Source organism: Athene noctua, chromosome 1, assembly GCF_965140245.1.
Source record: "Athene noctua chromosome 1, bAthNoc1.hap1.1, whole genome shotgun sequence".
NCBI lineage: Eukaryota > Metazoa > Chordata > Aves > Strigiformes > Strigidae > Athene > Athene noctua.
In genome coordinates, this window is record NC_134037.1 from 228,591,141 (window position 1) to 228,611,891 (window position 20,751).

Consider the following 20,751-nt stretch of genomic DNA (forward strand, 5'->3'; position numbering starts at 1 on the left):
TTGGCAGAACTCAGCTCCAGTTGAAAAGCAGGATAATAGGCAGTAACACGCGGCAATAATAGGCTGAAATACTCTGATGCAAAGTGTATTCACTGTCACTTCAGCTGCCAGAATGTTTGCACTGCTTTTCTATTTTGTATCAATGAAGGCAGATAAGTAAGCAGTCTAGGCATTAAACTAATCCATCCCTTCTCCATTAGGATGCCACTTCACTTCCTTTTCTGACTTCTTTAAGGACAAACACCTGCTTCCTCAAACTTCTTCCTCACCTGGATAGCCTTGCTTGAAATCCAAGGCTGCTCGTGTACTTATAAGAAGAGCACGCTACAGATGGAAACTATGGCTGGCAACACTCCCATCTCTAATGAGGAAGCACCAAACAAACTGGACTCTGAAGCACACCTGACTATCGTTCAACCTGACGTCATACAGTGTCACCTGCAAATCTAGGCTCAGTATTGACATAACTGATATGTGAAGCGTGAATCTAAATTGACTGTTAGACTAATAGATGATATAAAAATAAAGCCAGAAAGATATTCAACATAACTGCAACAGAGGGAAAAAGAAATATTTAATACTCTGGGTAAAAACAAGTTGGTAGATACAAGAGATTTGTCTTTATTTTGCCCAAATCCATCATATAATTTGCTCAATACATAATACAGCGACAGATATGTCATAGATTACTAGGTATTAACATGAGAAAGGTTATGACAATCATCTGTACAGCAAAGGCAACTGACCTGTATTTCTCTCTCTACTTCATTAGTTTAGGTTCAAAGGGAGATTATTCTGATCTCTCAAAAAAAGGGCATTACAGAACATTTGCATAGTCTAGCTCAGCCTAGGTAAGGAAGCCTTGCAAAAGTGTTACCCAGATCATCTTTAAATGAGTGTTTGAGATCAAGGCACATAGAACATTTGAAACATTTATGAGTACTCCTCTGACTAAAAGTGAAATACATTAATTTAAAAGTTTAACACCAATAGAAGTTTCAGTATTACCATTCAACACGGACTTCATAAAAGGATGAGACCAATAATAATGCTGCTAATTCTCTTAAATTTAGAAGTACTGTTTCACTAAACAAGGTACTCACGAGAGAAAAGTAGGAAGGAAGTACTGACAGTGACTTAAACACCATAATGAATAACACATTGGCGTGGACATTGAATGAATATAAATATGGCCTTATTCTTCATAAAAGTCTGCAATTCCACATATATTTTTAGTCTTAAATTAAAAATCCCAGTATTAGAATGAGACCAAAATCAAGTATCTCCAGGGTGTTAACAAATCTGGTCAATTAGAAGCAGTTACAGAATAGATAAGTTCGTTTTTGACCTATGCTAGTCATCATCTAGGATCACACGTGTGCTTGCATAAATCACAGAAGCCAGAAAAAGGAGAAAAATATGTGTCTAAGACCAAATGAAAGGGGGAAAAAAAAAATTCATTTTGTGTGGGCTTCACCTAAGCACTTCCAGAATTTACAGTTATAGAAACAGGATGGAATCATAGAATCATTTACATTGGAAAAGACCTTTAAGATCACTGAGTTCACCATAAACGTAACATGTCCAAGTCCACCACTAAACCATGTCCCTAAGCATAACATCTACATGTCTTTTAAATACCTCCAGGGATGGTGACTCCATCACTTCCCTGGGCAGCCTGTTCCGGTGCTTAATAGCGGTTTTGGTAAAGAGATTTTCCCTAATATCCAGTCTAAACCTTGCCTGGTACAACTTGAAGCCATTTCCTCTTGTCCTATCGCTTGTTACTTAGGAGAAGAGAAGAACACCCACCTCGCTACAATCTCCTTTCAATTAGTTGTAGAGACTACTATTAAGTCATACTAAGAAAATGAAAGGGACTCTTACCTGGATAACAGACATAAGTGAAGAATGCATGCAAGTCCTTATCTACAACAGCAAGTTAGCATCTTACCTGACCATGTTAGAGGTAAACGACTTGGAAGAGACAAAAGTACTGGATATAAGGACCCTTAGGTGGCATTAGAACAAGTGGTGCAGTCTGACAGCTATTCACATTCTGGACATAGAGAGAATGTGATAGGAGATATGCTGTCCAGGGGGGGAAAAAAAAATGTGGGAGGAAGCAATGTTGAAGAAAGTATTTCACAAGTCATGCCAGCTCTGGGGGGACTCCCAGACTCCATCAGTTTCTCAGTGGAGGCCATCACCAACTCGGAGAACTTTGAAAAGAAACATTTCTCCACAAACTTCTTTTCCATTATCTCATTAAGCTGATGTACTCATAAAATAAGCCATCATCCCCAACGACATGGAAAGCATTGGTGATGATGTCAGACAGCAGAAATTTGCTTGATGAACTTTCTGCACTTATCAGTCTAGACTGATTCTCACTCAGTTAAACAGAATGGATTTTAATTATCTTACAGACTCAAGCAAGATTAAGCCAAGAAAATCAATGAATAGTTCAGAAAAAATCTTGGTTAAAAATTCTGATAATTTCTGCTCTGCTGCAGATGGATAATGCAGAATACTCGATTTCAGGGATCATTCTTGTTTAAAAATTGAGAATATAAGCGTACAAGTTACTACAGACCCGTTCTGTGAATGTGTTCAGTGGACAAACTCAAGAATTAACAGTATTTATCAAGATTCTATAGAACTGATACAGTTTTTATTCCTAAATGATGCATGCAGTACTGCATCAGCTGTGATGAAAATGTATTTTTGTTGTGAAGATGAAGAAAGAAGTATTATATTTTTAAGTTATATTAAATATATCTCTTTTTTTTTTTTTTTTTTTTTTTCCTGAAGATACATTACAGTCATTTTATACAGAGAAGCCTGGTGAGTAATAGAGGTCCTAGAGGACCTAGAGGATTCTCCAACACTGAAGAGTCTCTTTCTACCCTTCCTCCAAGGAGGTGACTCCATTTTCTGTTTATTCTCAGGATCTGTGCTACTGTTAAAGAGGCAACAGCATGTGCAGAAATACCCCCATTATGGCACGCAGGTGTGAACAGCAAGCAAACGTGTTGAAAGAAAGATGTAATGCACAGTGATAAAGCAAAAAGTCAACAATAAAGGTACAAAATCTGGAGATAATTCATCCCTTGGATATTTTTGACAGTGACATGAAAATACGGATTTATGTTAAAGCAAAGAAACACAGCAAAAAAAACAGGAGAAAAATGAAGGAAAAATTCCTGGGAAAATGTATCAAAGACAATGATTTATGTGTAACTAAAGAAAAGTTCATAACTCTATACTGGTTTACTGATTATAAGGTAAATATATCTGGGATTCTTTATGAAAGGTATAAAATATACATCTTGCTGTTGTACTGCTTCCTTGTAGATATAATTTATGGTTTATGATATCGTATTCAGCTTTGGGTATCTTTTCAAGAAATACAGATTATAGCCGTTATGCTTAAACCATATAAAACAAAAAGATTATTCTGTTATTTAAATATAAAATGTGAATAATATATGCTACTTCAGGTGGAATAAACAGGAAACTTGACAGATGTATTCAAACTTAATAATTCTAAGTCTTCTAAGTAGGGTGATCTCAAAGTGTTCAAACTAGTGATGGGGTTTAAAGTCTTAGAAACAGCAGTGAAAAAAGAGAGGTAAACAAAACAAATTTATCTAAAACCTTCCACTGAAAGAGTAGCAGGCATATGGAGCAAGCTGCTTAGTAAGACAGCTGATTCAGATTGCATAGGTAAGTTTAAGAGACAGCTATATATTTTTATGCAGAAAGTGGCTTGGAATTCACAGCAAGAGGTTATATGGTTGAGATAACTAAAAAGGGACATGCTTATTTTAACACAAGATTTACTGTTGATAACTTTTCTTGGGTTGTTTTTTTTCCCCCTTTCCATGAAAGCCAACTGATGAGTTTTCATAACAATTTCATAATGATATTTAATTTGCATTATCTTTCCCACTTGTGTGAATGTTTAAAACTACCACCAGAAAAAACCTGCTATCCAGAGATTTATTCCTTGAAATCAAATATTTTAATAGTAAACTTACTGAGGCTTTACCATCCACTGTTTTCACTATTTTAATGTAAATCATAAAGTAATCTTGATTGCCTTCCATCCTATGCTGAAATCAGAAGATGCCTTGTCTACAACAGTTATTTTTTCATAAAATGTCTTATTTCTCATTTCTCTCTTCCTGATAGAAGCACAGTTCCTGTATTGCTACTGACACAATTTTTGTCTCAGTATGACCATTTGATTTTTAAGCTGTCTAGGCTACAGTTGTTCAAAACTGTAGTTAAACTACTGGTACCACTAGCATTCTTATTACTGACATGGGTAGAATTGGACCCATGACAATAGTGTTTGGAATCATATACAGAGGATGTCAAACTCAAACTTAACTAATTTTTAAATTAGGAATCTCAAGTCAAGATCCTCAATTCACAGTTAATCCTGAGCATTTTTCAAAAATGCCAGAAGATCTAATACTTAGCACTTTTCTAAAAGCAGAAATTAAACTATTTTAAATATCTTTAAACAACAATAATCAAACCTGAAACTTTGCTACAAAATAGCAAATTCCCATCCCTGTGCACAACCCAGGATGATGACAGAACCAGAAATTCTGATACTGCTTCAGGCACTGCTGTAGACAATTGTTTCTAGCAAGCTGTCCATTTCCTTTTCCCGGAAAACAATTTTTCTCTAAAGAAAATTAAATCCATTTTCTATCCTAATCACATATATCGTATTTCTCACTCTCCTTCAATTTGACTTGTGACTAGAGAAAGCAATTTTGTTTATCTTCTTTCAAAAGAGAAAAGTTAGTTTGGGCTAAGAGCCCTAATTGTACTAAGCTCAACGACAAACAATCGTTGATTTCATTGGGAACGCCACATTGCACCACATTTGTTACTGCAACAATTGGTAACCCCATAAGGTGCTTGCTGCAGGTTCAGTTTTCATAATATGTCAATGATTTTATTACAGCACACTTGAGATGGAAGAGTTCGTACAAGTAAACAAGTGGATATCATTTCCATTTGTAATTATATTTAGGAGGGAAAAAAAGGAAAAAAAAAAAAAGAAAAAAGTAGTCTATCATTCTTTTTTTTTTTTTTTCTCAGTTGGAAAAGTCACACAACACCTGCTGCTGCAGTTCAGTGGCTGACAGTACTTAATATTCACAGTTCAATATAAGTTTAATAAGAATGTGAGGAATTCATATGAGCCACTGTAATAAGTTGTTTCTTGATGAATAGGGCCCCTCATCTAGATATAATGACAAGTGCAAACCTCCATATAACTCTTTGCATTACAATGAAAGCAAGCTACAGGAATGGTTGGCTTAATCTCCCTACTGGAGTTTTTATGTTTTGACCAGTATTGGACTTGATGCTGCTGGACAAACTGCAGTATTATGAACTCTGGCCATACTGTCGTTTTCTAAGAACCTACAGGTTTTTAATGTGAATAGTAGATCATTTTCCTAATGAAACTCTTAAAATTCTAGAACTCTTCATGACCATACTTGATAGATAGGAATCGAGAGATTTTGTCTTTTTCTTCCACAAAACTGAGAGAATTAGACAGTCAAACAGCTTCTTAAAAAAAAAAAAAAAAAAAAAAGTCCAGTACTGCATCTTTATACAGATCAATGTCCAATTATAAGCACAGAGTTGCTGTGGCAAAAGGTCAGGAAAAAATAATCTTTCTGGCATTTATTACTTGGAAAATAAGGTCATGTATGAGGTCTACCTTCAAATATATACAGAATAAATTATACTGCAGCATTCTAAATGTTCTACACAGCAAAAATTATATTACAATCTCAACATAATCAGAAAAATGAAGTTGAAATGTATTTCCTGATAACTGTACTATAGATCAGACTAGGCTAAGAGGCAAAAAACCTAGGCCAAATTAATCAACAATTAATAAAAACCTTACAATATTTTTCTGCTTAATTATAAATATAGCTTCTTATTAAGACTGACTTATTTAATAATCTTTTAACTGTTTAACACTGAATCATCTTCCCAACAACAAAGTAATATAATAGTAAACATACAAAACATTTACAAATAAATCAGTGGTGCACTTACTGCTTGCAGCCTAGAAGTAAAATACAAACACACACAATTCTGGACTACTCTGATGCTTTTAAGAAAAAAGAAGTGTGCCTTTTGAAAAAAAATCATAATTAGATAAAAGACATCTGGAAAAAAATGAATTTGATACAGGATTTGAGGAAATAAACGTGATTGATTGTCAGAACAAATGCTTGCAGAGAGCATTGTCATTGTCCTAAGTCATTTTAGATGTTTCACAGACACTCATCTTTGGTACCTTTACAGGATGTGAATGAAATTATACAAAATCAGATTATATTATTATTTGACACTTCTCACACTCCTATTAATTCTTAAAAGAACATTATAAATATGAAAATACATCCATGAAATGAAAACATCTTCTGATCCAGTTTTATTCTTGCCTGATATCCTGACCCTGCCTTTTGCTTTTCCTTTTCTCCAAACTACGTGAGGAATGTAAATGACTCTATTCTTCTATCTGTTGTAGTCATGTCTAGTTTGAATTTCCAAATCATCCTTTGGCAGAAGGACTGTATATAATATATCACAGGCAATGCCAGTGGTGATATAGTATATTTTAATCATTTTAGAAAAGTACTAATTTATTTTTTTTTCTCTTTTTTATTCTACTTTGGATACTTGTGGTTTCATTTCATGTTCATTCTGAAAGATACTGAGTGTTTTTTGCTCTGGGCTAGCTACAAGATTTACTGTTTCCTCTGATAGTATTATCAGTGGGCTATTCTATCCTGATAAACTGAAACTGCAATACTAATAGGTTTATAATGATGGCGTAAACTCAACGCTTTTGTAAGCATTGGAGGCTTTACTCACCTTGTTCAAGTGGCTGGCTTTTAGTTGAAGTAGTTTTCATCTTGAGTGCCTCCCTAACAGACATGTCACAGCAGGAGCCTTTGTTAGTGTCTTGGTCACTGTCAGCCTGATCACTGTCCCCATGCCCGCTGTCCCTCAAGCTGGCTCTTTCTGGATCCTTGAACGTGGAGCTACTGAAATACATATTAAAAAAAAAAAAAAAAAAAAAAAGAAAAAAAAAAAAGAAAAGAAAAAAGAGAGAGAGAGTTGTATTTACTTGTTCTAAGTTGAATTGTACTCTCTGGCAAAGCAATTTTGACAAGAATGCAAATGGGGAAGCCGAGAAAGTTATTTAATAGGCCTTACCTTTGAACAAACTGCTGCCTGCTGCCCATGTAATTGGGCTCTGCGGGAAAATTGTCTGTCTGTGAAAGAGAAGGAAAAAAATACGTATAGTTGTAACTGGACAAATCTCCTGCAGAGCAACAAGATTTCCTAGAGGAGAAATGATTAATAATTCAAAAATTCCCTTAATCTTCAGATTTGTACATTTTAATTAAATTGGAAAATGTGGGCATGTAATTATGTGTTCAGAACAATTAAATGATTCCGGTCCACAAATTACCTGCTAAAGTAAACAATGAGGCTCCGATAAGTGGTATTCTCTGTTAGTAACCTGACAGATGACACTGTTTATGTTTTTTCATTAGTTAGATATTAAGACTGATGGTTCTTGAAAATGAGAGAAAAAAATTACTTTTGCATATTACAAAAGTGAATTATTCAATAATACTATTTTTTAATCATAATTACATCATCTACTGGGATTCTGAAGCCTTTATTGCTGTAATATAATTCCATATATTCCTACATTACTCTTGAATTTAAAAAAATAAACCAAAAAATCAAGAAAATTTATGGCCGATTAGCTGTAGGGTTTCTTAAATGCTACTGGAAAGCTGCAAATACAAAAATATTTGGGTTTTCTCTCTTTTCATCAGTATTAATAACTATATCAGAAAAATGAGAACCACGCATGCAAACAGGAACATTAAATGACTGTTAAAGACAATTAGATTTTAAAAGAAGGTACTTTTATTAAGTCTGTCATGAGGATATTTTTAGCAGCATGAGCTTTCAGTAACTGTAGAAGCACAAGTATTTACAGCATCCAGACCAACATGGAGTCCTGCCAAAGGGAACTGAATTCCCCTTGTATCATCAGCTGAAGTTCTTTGGGAGAAAGAGAGACTGCATCTTTCAGAAAACTCCATATACTGTACATTCACACACGTCACTTCTTCTTGCAGCTGACCTAGTGACAGAGCTTCTACTGTTTTCTGCATCACTTCATATCACACCATTATGCTTTGCAGCAGCTATGAGTTTTACAACAGCATCTAGAATATCAGTATCGGTAACACAGGCAGCGCTCACTTAATGGAGCAGAAGGCCCAAGGTAAGGTTTAATGTTGCACAACAAGTGTTTACACAAGTGACTGGTGTCTTAGATATTTGTTTTTCCCTGCCACTACCCACTCCAGTTTTTTTCGCTTTGTTTTGGTTTTATAGGCAGGTGGTAATTAGAAATATTTGAAATACTTCTTGTATGGTTGGACTATTGGAGCTTGGAAAAGATGCACGAATTTGTATCTGAAATTTAACAGTCACTGCTGTTTGCCACACAAAATAGGTGGCCACATACCACTCTCAAGGTACACGTGAAACAGATGTGCTTATATACCACGGATATTTTGTGCAATTTACGGAAGGAACAGAAGATAAAGAATTATCATTTGTTTGGCATGTATGAAGTCAGTTCACACTGTATTTTCTTGTTTCTAGTTAAATCCTTAGGTTCAAAAATTATAACACACAATTTCTAATTTAAGCAGTGGAGTACATAGCATTGTATATGTCATTCTAAAAATAATCTGATGTTTTATCAGTGAATTTTCTTTTATGATAAACTGTATGATGGAATCAGGTTTTACTCATCTGTTTTCAAAATATAGCATATATCACCTATACCTATAAATGATTTTTTATCATATCAAAACTGCACAAAATTTGGAAATCTGGGTGTTTATGTGCAACTAGAGACTTGTTCTTCAGCAGCATTATTAAAAGATGGGTTTGTGAAAGTTCTTAAATACTGCCTAAGAAATACAAACAATATGCTATTTTACAGAAGGAGAATTCTGAAGATCTAGGACATCAGACTCTGTGTTGTGTTACTGCTTTTCCAAGGCAGCATTTCAGAAGCTAATGATTTCAGCTACACGTATCCAAACTTTTTGAAATCTGGACACTTCAGTTAGGGGGTAGTTTAGTGCTTTGATCTTAAAAACACATAAGATCTTGGTTTAAACATATGCAATTAGAAAAAAAAGCTTGTCTTTTAACATGTTTCAAGTTATAAAAACAAACACTGAAAACAGAAAAAAGGAAGAAATGGAGGCATAAAGATAAATATTTCAGCATTCTTATAAGTAATCTCTTAAAAGTAGCACAATATATTTTGGAAGCAGCCTTAATTCTGCCATTTATTCTTTTGTTGTCACAAATTGTAAACTAGTATCTCTCTTGTGTGCAGCAAATCTACCTCATATATATATACACACATAATCATTATGACACTCACAGAGCCCAATACTTCTCAACCCAAATAAACCTTTACAATTGCAGAAATCATGTCTGTTTTCTAGGTCTAGTATCTCAACTATAGATGCCAAGGAAAACTGATGTTATGCTTTTACTTACATAAGATATCTACATCCTTCTAAACACAGCTGCTACTAGAATCAACATTTCCATTTTTTATGTTATTGTGAGGCAAAATGCCTGCTATAAACTGCCTTTTCAATAATTCTCTGTCATTAGAAAAGTCAGACTTTTGCCCTGAAATTAATTATAACTTCTCCTTAAAGATGCTGCTAAGAACTTATCTATAAGGTGGACCACAGTAAGAGCTGGTCATACTTTTTGTTTCTATTTTTTCATCGCAAAAAAAAGCATTTTTCACACCCTGGGCTAGCCAAGATATAAAGTTTAAAATAGAAGTTACGATCCCATCTTAGCTGCCATCCTAAAAATGGGAGCTGCTTCTGAAAAATTCTGTATTTATGGTAATCATTAATGACATTTAACACTATAATAATTTGACCAGTTTTCTTCATATTGTTATTTTGCAGCAATACAAACAGTTGGGTGCCGTGTTACAGTGAATTCATTGCTGCAAAAGAACAAATGTAGATACTTGATAATCATATACAGCCACGGAGCTAAGAGTTGAATTCTTTTTCCTTCTGCTCTAAAACCATTAGACCTTCTTCTGTGAACAATGACAGTCTGATGTTTGTGTTGAGCTGTAACAGAGCATTCTGAGATACAGGCAGCAAAGAGAGAATTACTTCATGTATAATAATATCTATACAAAAATTTGGATATTAAACATTTAATTTTAAGGCTAGGTGTTTTAGAGGAATCTCAGGTAAGTATCCACTTCACAACAGATTACAGAGAGATATAAATGTCTAACTCCCTTAAAAAACCTTTTTTTTCTTTTTAATCCCAGTTGAAGTGAGAGGTCATATACTTAAAATTTTGATACTTCAACATCTATGGAAGTGACATTACATATTTCAGCTCATGCATTAATCATATATCTTTACACTAAATAGCTGTAACTCTAAGAAATGAGTGCTACTTTAAAAATCTATCAACAGCAAATAAACTATTTGTTCTTCTCTGGGTATACAGCCTTTTCTAGGAAATCAGAACAACTGTGTCTGTTTGCCTCCAGTTTTACGGTAGGTTTCAGGTCACCTGCAGATAACCATCTAAAAGTTAGTCACCTGCTCTGAGCTCATCAGCTAAGACTGCTCTATAAGCATTTAGAGACATACAAGATAATTTGTCCCATTTTGGGCATCTAGCTTTAGGTACATACTGCTCCTGGAAATTACTTTCACTAATAAGTAGGGAAATCTATATGGCCAGGAAGATGCTCAGTGTAATAACTAAAGCTAAGCAAGATGCATCCTATCAGAAGTGAATTACATGGAATTACAATCTCCTCATAAATAACAAAAAATTACTCAAATGTCAGCACTGTTAACCTCCTGAAGAACAAAATAAAACAAGCTCCATCCTCACCCTCCCCCATGAAAACCTCCAGAAATAATCCGTCTCTGAAAGTTACCAGAGTTAAATAACTTGAAGAATCATTTACTGGCCAGTGTTTGCATGAACACGTGGACCATCCTTAAAGTGCTGTTGTCAACTGTCTATAAAAACTTTCATTCTCTTACGTGTATTAGGGTTTGTGTATATAAACTGCAGTTGGTGCTAAGTATTGCTCTCATATGGTGAATTTGGAATACTGAATTTTATAAAATAAAAATTAAAACATTCAGAAGTTTGAAAGTCAACTGTTAAGGTTCTATTAATTAATTTTAGAGTGGCTATGATTTCCAAAAGTTTAATCTAGAGAAAGGAAGATGAAGAACTATAACCAAGAACAGAGTATGAGAAACAAATTCCTCACAGGATCCATTAACCTCAGATAATCTTGTATGAAAAAAAAACAGTTTCAACGAACCTGGAAAAAGCATTTCACAATGAATTATGGGGAATATTTTTAGCAATGACCTAATGACAAATGACCTCTTTTTTTTTTTTTTTTTAATAAATTCATGTTCACAAGGTATATGTGTTGACATCTGTTGAAATATTTTGATAGTTTTATAAATAAAAAGAAGTTCCACTATGAGGCTGCACACATATATATTTAAAAAAAAAAAAAAAAAAAAAAAGTCAGGAATAAAATTACCATCATATTAATGATATTAATCAACAAGAATTCAGGGATTCTACTGCTGCTCAGTAAGACAATGGTAGAAGACTTCACCAGGCTTCTGCTTTCCAGAATTCCTACAAAGAAGTCTGTCTGTTAAAGACTGGAAGTTCCTAGTTATTTTCCTTTTTAAAATTTGTAATCAAAATCTCTTTTACGTCACCATTCTGAAGATTTTTAGCAATCTTTGATGTATTCCATACTGTTTTAATAAAATCTGAGAAAAAGAAAAGGTTTTCAATTTGACAGGTGTCTCTCATTAAAAAAAATAATCTCAGAATCAACATGACTGTAAAGAAAAAAAACAACAAAGAAAGTGAGTGAGAGAAAGTGGGAAGATGAGAGAGAGAAATGTAATATTTAAGCATTCTTGACAAATTATGCCCAGAAATAATTGTCATATTAGGGAAGGATGTATTTTAAAATGTAAAAAAAAAAAAAAAAAAGTACTTAAACATTAATCAGATTTATGAATATTAGACTACTAGAATATTCATAATTTTTTCTCAGAATTACAAGAACAAGTATCACATTTTCAAAAATGATTCAATGCAATGATTTTATGTAGGTCTTCATACCTGGAACTATAATAAAGCAAAATGTCTTTGCTGACTCTAACTTCTTTTTAATTAAACATTAAATGCAAAAATGAAATTAAATATCTCACCCCTTTATCAGACTGCCACTTAATACCTAACTCAAGCATCTTCTGTGTCTTTTCTTGAAAAGCATAATTCCAAGTATTCACCCTTTCCACATGAAACAAAGATTTTATATAATGGCAATCACTTTTGAAGACAAGAATTGTATTCTGCTAAATCTAGTTTTGAAAGAGCAGACAATTGTCTTCATTTTGTTAGGAACAGTTTGGGTTCAACATAGTACAGTTTCTCACAGAGGCTCCTCATTATAAGACTTCAAGTGAGTGTATCCACTTAGACTAAACTAGTAGCTTTTGTTTTCATAAAACTTACTTCATTAAGAAAATATATTAGCCCAATAGCAAAAAAACCCCAAAACCAAACAAAAAAACCCCTTTGGGTATAAATTTCTAATTAGTTCTTCCACCTTTCTGAAAGACAAAATTAAATAGGCTGTTTTAACAAACCTTGTCCTACTACGTGCTCTCCACTCATTTTTTTTGAGACATAATTTATATGACATGTACATATTTGGAAAGTTTCACACTTGCTGTAAAATGTGTATTTTGGTGTTAAAAGACCTACGGTGTGTTTATGTGAATTTCTGACATATGTAACATTCTTCAAAAGCACATTGAAAAGACAGAGCAACAAAAACAGTCAGATGCACAAGTCAGTATCATTCACCAGGCTGCTGTACTCTTTACTGACGAGGGCTGGTGGCTTGTGTTTTCTTTTTCTTGACTGAGAAAAGGAAAACTGTGAGGGAAAGAAGTCCAGAGCTATTCAGTCAAGTGTACAGAGTGACTTCTGAGAAGTGAAACTCTGGGGACAGAGATTAACACACTTTCCTGTAAGTTAAGGAATGCAGACTCTCCCCATATAAATGCCTAGTCCCTGTATTATTTTCTTTTAGCAAGTACTGTATTTGTTACCTCCCCCCCCCAAAAAAAAAAATAAAAATGCTGGTTTATTGCTTAAGCATTCATAATAAGGTACTGAAAATATTTAAATTGTGTTTGTACTACTGATTTAAGAAAACAATTATTTCTTAAATTTTTACAAGTTTACTCTGCGATGTACAAGACACAAAAGAAGACAGAAGCCTAGTCTGTAGGGATTTATCACAATGCAAGGATCAGAAGTCACAAGGCCACGTTAAACTTCCTCTCACCTCACTGATGGTTACATCAGGTCTAAAGTCTGAAGAAGTTAAAAAGGTCACTATAGAGATACATATTTTTTAAGTGACCCTGGTAAAAAAGTAGGCTTGAAAGACACTCTAAAGCTGAGGTGAGACCAGAGTCTGATCAGATATTTTGATATGAAATAAAAGACTGAAGTCTTTCAGGAACGAGTTTGGCTCTTCATCAGTAGGGAACTTAGTTTAACCAAAGCCTTCAACTTCTCATCCAGAGCAGATGCAGCATATGTGTTTAAGGGCAGACTGCTCTCTCTGAGAAAGATAGGACTAGGGAAAAGTGTGGAAACTGAATGTAAAACTTTCTTCTACCCAGACTGCTGTTTGTCGCACAATGTTTTCAGCTTTCTGAGCCTTATTTCATTTTGCACTGGAGAGACATGAAATGTAAGCATCTAAAGAAATTAGCATTGTCTGGGAAGAGAATGTGGAAAGTTGTCAAATGGGACTAGGAATAAGTAATTATAATACAAGCTCTTAAAATGAACTACTTTTTGGAGAAGCTGCAAGATCAGAATGTATGAAGAGGTGCCAAACATCACACTACCTAAAGAGCTTGAGCTGAAAGTACAATAGCTCTGCTTCTGCTATCACGGCGTCAATAAATAAACATAATGAAATTCATGACACATTATTGCATTGCTCTGTACTGCCTCTATTCATTTAAAAATGATGAACACATTAAAAATAATTCACAACTTGTCAAATGCTTGTGAGCAGTGCAGTTAGACTGGTGCTTTAAGAGGCATTTATGAAGATCTTCCAAGAGAGCTTGATACAACTTATATCAAAGAAAAGATGGAAGTATGGGAAAACAGAACAATAACTACTTCACCTGAATCTGCTAGAATAGTTGCATCCAATATATTTACAATGTTCACCAACGATATGAACTTACTGAAGATACTCTGTCAATAAAAACCACATTAAAAACCTTTTGAAAGAGCTTCCCTGTCAATTAGGCTGCAGATACATTCTATCGCTCCAGTTTTCCTGTCAGTTTAATATACTGGATCATATTAACAGTACTTGCTTGTCAATAAGGCAAATCCGAATCCTATTAATGGAGTTATACTGCCAATATAATCGGCTTCCTATTTATCGAGCTCCCCAGTATTTGGGAAAGCTGTGAAATGGGATTATAAGGTTAGGTTACATACATCTGTCTCTATATTACATAAGTATTTCAGGAATTCCATCCTGTTGTGTAAAGAAACAAGTGTAATCACTTTTTTCCATTACATAAACTTCAGATGACAGAACAGTATCATTGTTTATCATTGCTGAGGAAACATTAAGTCATCCTCATTTATCACGTTATGTTTCCTGCTTGCTCTAAGTAACACTATTATTTTATAAGACAGTCTACTTGTGTGCCACACATATAGAACTGCTGAGATGTATGCACTCCACCCCACCTGCACAAGGTAGTATCTGCTCCAGAAAACAAAAGGAAAGAGATAAAACATATTTTAGGAACAAAATATGAAGCACTCCACAATTTCAATTCTTATTTAGTCCTTGTGCTGTGCGGTATAAACTTAGTGGAACTCAAGCTTGTAAGTATAATTCTAGTACAACAGAAACCCCTGGAAATAATTAATAAGAGGTAGTAGTTTGTGCATTAAAAAACAGTAGAAGTTCAACAAGCCTTCTATTTAATAGAAGCCTTAATGAAGTTGAACATTAGTTGCTTTTAACCATATTCAATATTAAAAAACTACTTTGACTGGATTAGCAGAATATACAACAGACCATTAAACCTGATTATACTAAAAAAATCTTTGGCTTAAAAAAAAAGAAAAAAAGAAAACAGTAATTGCATTAAAATGTACTGGGCATTCTCTTATCAAATTAACTCTCTAGGTCTTCCTTGAAAATACAGATTTAAAAAAACATGGTCCGAAAAGACAGTTAAAGGTCAATGAATCAAGTTGCCAATTATATTTTTTTCTGGTAGCAGATGGGTGCAACGAAACCTAATGATTGAATTTGAAACGCTTTAATGCACCTTTTATCTATGGCTTCCACCATGTTTAGTCTACCTTAGTATTCCTAACAGATATTATGTTTACTGCATAACAGACTTAACTACAATTAGCTAACTAGAATGAAATCTGCATGTATAACAATATCCAGATTATCCTAAGAATATCATACCATGAACTCAAAATAACAAAACATTTGAGAGTGCATCTTTAATAGCATTTGTGGGTTTTTTTATTTTTTAATTCCAATCTACATGTTAAATATGAAGTCTAGAAATTAAGACATTAAGATTAGAAGGAAACTTAAAAACATAGTGCCTTGAAATTTAAGGAGATGATCAAAATACTTGTTATAATTTCAAAAATGCTTTCCCTCCTTGTGTTTAGAACCCTTTATTCTGTATGAAAACAACCCTTCCTTCCTTCCTTCCTTCCTTCCTTCCTTCCTTCCTTCCTTCCTTCCTTCCTTCCTTCTTTCTTTTCTTTTCTTTTCTTTTCTTTTCTTTTCTTTTCTTTTCTTTTCTTTTCTTTTCTTTTCTTTTCTTTTCTTTTCTTTTCTTTTCTTTATTCTTTTTCTTGTACGTAGATTCTACAGTGCAATTGTGAGTTCCTGGCATTTTATTTTTAATTATGAGATATATCTGAAAACTCTTGCTCAGCAGGAACTCCCAGTGAAGTTAGTAAGTGTTGTAGAATTTGTCCTATTCTTACCACTGCTGTTTTCCTGTTTCTAAAAGCAACATATCACAAATGTTTTCTGAAGAGATAAAAGCTTATAAACACTGCAGTACTATATAGTGGAGAAGGAGACCACATTATGGCCTTTTAACACTGTCAAACTGTTTTGTACTCACAATATTTAGTAAGGGGAAACAGAGACAGTGGATATTTTAAATCTGTTAAGTTTGTGTTAACATTTATCCACTATGTTTACCTTCTTCTGTCCAACCCATACTCTCACTAAAGGCAACAATGAAACTCCCACAAGCCATGACCTGAGGTCCACTGAAATCAATGGATGTTTTCAAATTGGTTTCAATAGCCCTTGGATCAGCCTGCTTACTTCAATTATGGGATAAGCGAGGCTTTACATAGCGTGCTACATTCCCACAGATACATATGTTGTATCCTGAAGAAAGCTGCAAAGGAGCAGGAAGAAGATTATATACTGATACATAATGAGAAGAAACTCTTCAACATAATATTCCTTTATCCCAGCATATGGTCTTCTCTATGGTCGGCATTTAAACAGATTTGTAATGGCAGTGACAAGGAAAGGTGATTAGCTAGGCAGCAAATACTGTGTGTGGCACAGGACTCCAGTTCTATGCTTCTTCCCTACAGAGTGAAAAAAATTAGCAACAAAGATAAAGCAGGACTTGGTTCTGAAGCCACACTGCCTGCACAGAGAACACACATAAAGAGAAACACTGAAGCTTTCTTCCTAGGTGACGGTCAGAAGAACAGAGGTAAAACTAGATCACCTCCTTTCCCTCAAAGGTGCAACATTATCCCCTTTCCATTCCTAAAATCCTTTCCCAGAAGAGCAATGATTCCTTTAAAGTCCTTAGGAATTAGGAAGAAAATCACAGATGTTAAAACTTACATTTATTATCTCTGTCTAATTTGCTATTTAGGTCATGCAACTTTATTTCAACATGTTGTTAAAAATCCCCAGCAAGGTGTTCTATAAACATTTTGTGACAGGATACAAAGCCCTACTTTCACACAAATATCTCGGCATAATTATTTCCTCTTACCACTAGAAAAAGACATACCACTAAATATGCTGCCAAAATAATGGCTGAATTTATGACAGAATAGCAGATCATCAAACTTTACAGCCTCACATGCCTGTGCAAGGAGATTTTCAACTGCAAAATAGTGATGAGTTGATTTATTATTTGTGACATAAGATAAATAATTTAGGCTTGCACAAATTTAGCAAGAGGTTCTGCCCCTAAATATATTTTAGAGCCATAACAGTCATGTGCCTGTGATGAGGTACCTCATAAAATGTAAAGTTTGATTGAATACACCATGAATATAGTACCAGTGGTCAAGTAGGCTTGGACAGAAAAAATAAGGCCTTTTGGCTATAAAGCTTTGTATAACCATCCACAGCTCTGTTACTTCAGTGTTAGCCTACTGCAGTGACTTCATCCAGGATTCTATATAAAGTTAATTTAGAAAAAAAAAAAAAAAGTTATGTTTCTTGATAGGATCACCTCATCTAGAACACAACACTCTTTTATGTAGGGATCACCGCAGATAAACTATAAACTCATCGGTATTTAAGGGCTGACTGTGACCTGCAAATTCTTAACAGCCCGGGAACAAAATGATCTGGATTACCCCTCTCATTACAGCTTGCTGTACCGAGACTCAGAAAAAAGATTTTGCTGTTAAAATAAAGAAGATCCACATAAGAAATGTTCTCTGCATGAATTCAAGGATTAGGAAAAGACCCCTTTCTGCTCCAAACCATTGTTGGTTTGTCAACATCTAGGACACTTGCTGCAAGTTTCACCAGGGATAGAGAGACTGAACATGAACATTAATATCTGGCTGAGAGGCTAGTTAGAATACAGTGATTAAATTATAGATTTGTCTCTGTATCTAATTAGCAGGATGATCACCCAGCATGTGAGCAATTTTTTCAAAAGAGAATGCATGCAATGGCAACTGAAGGTTGCATATATATTCTAATTTATTTATTTATTAGTCATGAACTTTCAAGGAAAATAGTTAATGCAACCTTCTCTAAATAATGTCCGCATCACAAAAGTATCCAAGTCAACGTTCAGAAGAAGTGTGTGGGAGGAAAAGTCTCTTTCAAAATGGGAAAAGAAATGAAAATACAACAGGTACAGCACAAGAAATTCCAAACAGAAACTCATGCAAAGGGGAAAGAAATAACTTGTTAAGATTGATCATATTGCTCTTCCTGAATATTCAAACTGGATAATGCGTAACACAGACTAATGCTGCTCCCTGCAGGTGGATCATGAGCCCACATGAAGCCACACCAACTTCCAACTTCACTGGAATTCAACATGGAGTTAGGTACTTAGCTGCAGAAAGTGATCTCCAGAAGCAGAGCCTGCGCATGTAATTCTTATACACATATACCCTCAGAACTTGTTTTCAGGTAGAAAAGCTCATTAGGAGAGGAATTAGATTATTTTCCATGGAAAGTTATTAATTTACGTAATTTCAGAGCCATCTTAATTTACTGGTGCTTCTTTCTAAATAAATGCATCATTGTGCCATTGGGAATAAAACAGAAGCCGTACAATACTAAGGGACTACTACATGGCCTTCAGTTCACATACAACTTTATTAGTTTTACCGTAAATTCCTAAGAATGAGTAAACTTGGGTTTGTTGGTTAGTTTAGCTTAAATCTTCTCAGGCATAAAATAATAAAATACAAAATACTCTTCTAAAATATGCTAAGATCAAGAGCAAACTCATTCACTTTCCATGAAAACAGAATTAGGATCTTACTCCCAGGACCCTGTGTATCAGACTTGAGTGCAGAGACTTTCCAAGGTAATGGTATAGAGCCCTATTCCTAAAAATTTATAATAGGATTGCTGCTTTAACCTTAACCACAGCATAACAAACAGCACCAACATAATGATAATCCAAGCTACCAGCAACCTTAAGAATGTGCAAGGAATAGACAGATACTGGCAGGAATTAATCTGCTATTTTCACACATCTGCCCAAGGGAGGTATTGTAATTGCAAAAATTTACTCTTAGACTGCTGAGACTCATAGTAATTATGTTTCTTTTTTAATAGAAATAGCCACAGGTAGTAACAAATTGGGTTTTGAGATGGGGAACTGGGCATGCATTCTAACCCAAATTACTGTGTAATTGTCTTTATTATAAAATACTATAGAAAACCTATCACTCAATATTTAAATCAGAACAAAACCATTCCTTTACATAAATTCTTCTCCTCCCATGGCTATTCAATGTGTATGCCTATTTCTTCATTTAATGGTATCAGCAATGATATCAGTATGACTGCAAGCGATCTATCTTTATCTAAAGATCTTTGCCAATACTAACCAAAATTCCTGAAGCTTACATTTGCTTAATAGAAACAGCTTTGTCTTTCTTTACTTTCATGCAAGTAAAGTAGACTACCAAGTAGGTCAAAATCTGGAAATCTAGCGACTTGTTCCTAAGGTTCCTTTGCCAGCATCAGGGGACAAAGAAAAGAGAGTTTGTGGTCTACATATATTATAAATGAACTGAAACTAAAGTTGTCTTCAAAATTCTGTAAGCCTGTTTGAAACAACTGAGCACAAAAAGGTATATAAAGTGAGTTATTTGATGCTTGAGGGAATTTTTATTTCATTATTGCCACATTAGAGACACATACTGTTGGGAAAGATCATATATATAGTGGCCAATAAATAAATAATAAAATAAATTCATCAGTTACTTCTGCCCTTCACAATACTGTATCTTGTTAGGCCTGCAAAGAAGCTACAGGTGGTTTAAACAGATAAAATACTCATACAGATTTAGACAAAATGAAAAAATAACATAATTCCCCCCCCCCCCCCCCTCTTTTTTCCCTGATGGTTACAAAACTGACTGATACGTTCCTTGCCTTGGAGCTGCAAGATGCAAATTATCATGTGCTTTCTAACACCTGACACAGTTGATGGAAGCAATTGAGTGCTGATTATTCTCATGTGTCACATGACTTATACCTCCTTTTCATGATCACTCTCAATCCTGAAGTCTGACAGTGGGATACATAGTTTTAAGCAAGATGTATAACTTCCAGCGTGAAGTGGAAAATCAGGTCCCTCTTTACCTACACTCTTGCCTCAGGAAGAAAATGACAACAGCATTTGTCTCTAAACTTGATGTTTTCTAGGTTACAGCAAAAGGTGGGATTGACGGCAACTTCCACAACAGTGTTACACAGTTGTGTACAGATTACACACTATATATATATATGTAAAAAACGTAAACGTGCACGTTGGTCATTAATTGGTATCTTTTATCCAGCTAAATAGTTATTTTGAATCCATACTGCTCTCATATCTAAATATCTCCACATATGCATACATACGCACAGTTATATTATCTGACATACATATAGTCTAGAAATTTAAATAGTTTTTA

At 34.4% G+C, this 20,751-nt stretch overlaps 1 protein-coding gene across 4 annotated transcripts in view; it reads right to left on the reverse strand.

Annotated features, from left to right (window-relative positions):
- Window positions 1-20,751, reverse strand: part of PCDH17 (protocadherin 17) — a 119,060-nt gene that overhangs the window by 82,498 nt on the left and 15,811 nt on the right. For all 4 annotated transcript variants that reach the window (XM_074912262.1, XM_074912245.1, XM_074912237.1 and 1 more), the window contains exons 3-4: window positions 7,273-7,331; window positions 6,928-7,100 (exon numbers count right to left, since the gene is read on the reverse strand). In XM_074912262.1, coding sequence (XP_074768363.1) covers window positions 6,928-7,100; window positions 7,273-7,331 — 232 coding nt within the window. The remainder of the gene's footprint in view (window positions 1-6,927; window positions 7,101-7,272; window positions 7,332-20,751) is intronic.